The sequence below is a fragment of the Monoraphidium neglectum genome, assembly GCF_000611645.1.
Source record: "Monoraphidium neglectum strain SAG 48.87 unplaced genomic scaffold scaffold00697, whole genome shotgun sequence".
Taxonomy (NCBI): domain Eukaryota; kingdom Viridiplantae; phylum Chlorophyta; class Chlorophyceae; order Sphaeropleales; family Selenastraceae; genus Monoraphidium; species Monoraphidium neglectum.
Genome location: NW_014012931.1, coordinates 9,091 through 12,978, shown reverse-complemented (window position 1 = coordinate 12,978; position 3,888 = coordinate 9,091). Strand labels below are relative to the sequence as shown.

General features: G+C 65.4%; 2 protein-coding genes across 2 annotated transcripts in view; both read right to left on the bottom strand.

The window, feature by feature from the left end:
- The window catches only part of MNEG_4867 (DNA-directed RNA polymerase III subunitC25), a gene marked incomplete at both ends in the record, with an annotated part of 2,364 nt that extends 1,666 nt beyond the window's left edge, over positions 1 to 698 (bottom strand). The window contains 2 exons of the mRNA XM_014046658.1: positions 182 to 245; positions 418 to 698. Of these exons, the coding sequence (XP_013902112.1) occupies positions 182 to 245; positions 418 to 698 (345 nt within the window). The remainder of the gene's footprint in view (positions 1 to 181; positions 246 to 417) is intronic.
- A 1,176-nt stretch (positions 699 to 1,874) lies between these two features.
- MNEG_4866 (hypothetical protein) overlaps positions 1,875 to 3,888 on the bottom strand; it is a gene marked incomplete at both ends in the record, with an annotated part of 7,093 nt that continues 5,079 nt past the window's right edge. The window contains 3 exons of the mRNA XM_014046657.1: positions 1,875 to 2,494; positions 2,793 to 3,222; positions 3,739 to 3,837. Of these exons, the coding sequence (XP_013902111.1) occupies positions 1,875 to 2,494; positions 2,793 to 3,222; positions 3,739 to 3,837 (1,149 nt within the window). The remainder of the gene's footprint in view (positions 2,495 to 2,792; positions 3,223 to 3,738; positions 3,838 to 3,888) is intronic.

The window sequence follows — 3,888 nt, the reverse complement described above, 5'->3', positions numbered from 1 at the left end:
GGGGGGGGGGGGGGGAGTGGGATGGGCCATGGATGATGAACTCACAGACGCGGCCCCCGCCCGCGCCTGCCGTCGCGCGCAGGGGAGCCCAGACAGGGCACAACGCGCCGGCTGCGGGCGCACCCGCCAGGCCGCGCGGCCCGCCTGCCGACCTGCCGGCTCGCAAGCTGGCCTGGCGCACCTGCAGCGCGTAGTCTGGCACGTGGATGTCGTCAAAGAATTCAATGCCCACACGTACGCCCTTCCTGCAAGGCGGACCGTTTGCCCAATCAATTGAGGCCGCCACGCACAGCCCGGACGCCGAGCGTCGCTGCAGGTCACGGACGGCACGAGCCGCACAGCACGGCTGCTGCGTGCAAATCTTCCGCCAGCGCTCCGTGCGGCCGGGCCCTGTCGTCGCCGCCTATGGATGCTCACTTGCTGCATGAGACGATTTTACCGACAAGCACCTCCCCGGCGAACGGCCGGAACACCACGAGGCGAAACACCACCCTGAAGTAGGCGGCGCCGTCGTTTGGGTAAATGTGGCCGCCCTCCACGCTCAGCACGTCGTAAATGGTCACCACCAGGCCAAGTTCGGGGATAACCCTGTCTAAGTAGTCCTTCTCGAGCACCTCTGTTACGGCTGTGAGCGGGGGCTTGATCAGATCCTGAGGGCTCACGCGCACGTCCGCTTCAAGCTTTGAAAGCACGAACATGGTTTCCTGACATCGCGCTATCAACGCTGGCACCAGCGCCGGGCCTAGTTTGAGCCCCTCACGCATGACGCGCCACACAGCAGCTGCCGCTGTTGTCCAGCTCTGGGGCACGATTTCAGGCGCCTGCTTTGCTCAACAACAGGCTGAAAACTGAGTATCCCCAACAACACGCTGTGCAATCCTACTTATGGGACTCGAAGCTGCAGCCAGCACTGTGAAAAGGTCGACGCACACCGGAACGGCCAGCAATGGAATGTAGGTCCCCCGTGCTGATTTCCGTGCAGGCCGCCGTCCGTGCCACGTCTTGTTGCTGCGTTGGGGCATTCATCACACAGTAACACTGCGAGGGAGTTCATGAAGCTGCTGCAGGCCCCGTAGCACGTGTGCTGTTTTATGCTGACCAGGTTTGACCACGATTGTAGTATGTGGTATCACTCCTTGCGATACATGACGACGGCAGGCTTGGGTCTCCGTTACCATCAAACGATGCACAGATGTGTTGTTGGATGTAGGGCAGGCATGAGGCTCCCTGGGCCGGTCCTGCCGCTGGGCTGGTCCTGCATTCGTAATGCCTATCTGTTGCAGTGACAGCGACACGATACGGGAAAACTGCAAATGTGGCAAGGGACCTCGCACCTTCCACAGCACACACCTGTTGAGTAGTTGATTTACAGCTGGACTGCCTCGATGCGAAGCAATCCCAAACATTTGATCAGATCCAGCCGGCTGCACACAAAACTGAATGAATAAATTTGAGCATGCGTTCCTGCAAAATGCAGGTGTGCGAAGAACGGGCGGCACAAGGCTGGATGCAACGCCGAGCCCTTTGACAATCCTGAGGGTCGGCAATGCCAGATGGAGCCACAATGCGTTTGTGGCTGACATTGGATGGACGCTGCGATGCCGTGGCAGTATCTGCGACTTGGGGCGCCGTTTGACGCGACAATGCAGCCTCTCCGCTCGCAGACCTGCACTGGAGAAGCATCTGACTGCCAGTGCCGCGACGCATGCATAGTGCCCATGCGCATCGCCCATGCAAACTGCCTGTGCGTAATGCCGCAACCCCGCATGAGGCATGCAATGCATGCAATGCATGCAATGCATGCAATGCATGCAATGCATGCAATGCATGCAATGCATGCAATGCACTTGATCGGACGGTCTCTACCCCTGCCCTCACACAAACACCCTCTTCATGAAATCGTGGAACCGCCGGCTGTACTGCGCGGGCGGGACCGCGCTGATCGCGCGTGCGCCGCCGCGGCCCGCGCTGCCGACCGCCTTCACTACGTGCTCCAGCCGCTTCAAGGAATCGTATACTGTAAATATGTCGATGATGCCGAAGAACAGCACCACATCCCGCGCCCCCGACGGCGCGTCGCCCGAGTCTTGCGCTGCGCCAGCCCCGGCCGCCGCCGCCGCCGCGGTGGCCGCGCCGCCGCCGCCCGGCGGCAGCGCCGTCGCGGCCATCGCCGCGCCCAGCTGCACGCGGCTCTGCCCGAGGCTGAGCGCGAGCGCGTCGCTCGAGCCCTCCGTGAACGCCACGGGCCGCATAGTGTCGCTGCGCTTGGGGCGCGCAGCCAGCACCGACAAAGCGCCGCGCCGCGCCGGGACAGACGTGGCGGCGGCGACGACCGGGCCGCCGCCGCCGCCGCCGCCGCCGCGGCGAGCGTGGCGGGGTGCCGCTGCGAGCATTTCCAGGCGTGCGAGCTGCAGCAGGCCCTGCTTGGCCTCGAGGCCGAGGTCGAGGGCCCCCACGCGCGCCTCTATCCGCGCCATGCGCCGCTGGAGGGCGGCTGGGGTTGAGTTTAAGAGGGGGGAGGGGGGAAGAGGCGCGACGCAGACTCAAACGAGGGTCATGACATCCAACAAGTGCCATCTTTTGGGCATCGAGGGCTGGTGACAAGCCAGGGCAGCGCTTCAGGAGGTGGCATACCAAGCAAGCATGGGCCCGTGGGTGAGACCCTCTCTTGTATCAGTCAAAATGCGGCAAACGGGGGTCATTTGGCTGGCATCATGACCCCCCCTGTAACTCCAAACACACCCCTCACACCCCACGCGGTGACCCCTGCATACAGCCCTCCCATGCCCCACCCTCATCATCCGCATTGTGCTCCTCGAAGTTGACCGCCGCCGCCGCCGGCATCCCATCCGCCGCCAGCGCCACCGACGCCGCCGCAGCCGCCTCCGCCTCCGTTACGCCGCCGGGGCTCGAGGCTGCCAGCACCGGCGGCGTCCCCGGCCGCGCCCCGCCCTCGTCTCCCGACCACGGCTCCTCCGACGCCGCGTCCCCGCCCCCGCCGCTTGCCTCCCCGCCCTCCTCCAGCATCGCCAAAGACGCAGCGCTCACCCGCCGGCTGTGGCAGCCGCGCGGCGCGGCGCCGCCGCCTGCGCCTCCGCCGCTGCCCCCGCCGCCGCTGCCGCCGCCGCTTGCGCGCGGCCCGCGGGCGCGGTCGTGGACTCCCAGCAGCATCGAGTAGTCCATCACGCCGCACGCCTCCAGCAGGGCGCAGTCCGACGCGATCTGGCGGGGCGGGGCGGGGCGACGGGGCGGAGCGCGGTGGGCGGGGGCCAGAGCCTCCCCAGCCGATGTTGCACCGAAGCGTGCGGGGGGTGCTGGGGCCGGCGCCGGCGGCGCTGTGCCACGGTGCTGCGGCTGACTCGCAGGGATGCTGTCTCCAGACGTGACACCCAGCTGCTTGCCTGCAAAGCTGCGTGCCTGGCTGTGTCTGCCACACTCCCCCTGCCACAGACACACACACACACACACACACGTACACACACACATTCTCTCTGTCTCCCCCAGCCTTACATTCAACGCCATCACAACAACATACTCCCACGCTTACATTTACGCATCCGCGAGTGCGCATACGCACATACAGTGCACATACTTAATCCAGCACCGTACGGCACGCGCTCTACAACGCCCTCTAAAAAGCCCTAACCCCGGGCCCCCCACTCGCCCACTACATCACACCCTGTCACACCACCCCTCTGACCCTCGATACCAACCAACCGCCCCCAGGCCCCCTCCCACCTGCTCCATGAGCCGCTCATGCCACTGGGCCTCCAGTTTGAAGCAGCGCCCCCCCAGGTCCAGGTCTTTTAGCACAACCCGAGGGTCCCCCTGGCGTGCCTGCATGGGGGTGGGGGGCGGGCGGGCGGGCTGTGCGGAAGTGGGCGGGAC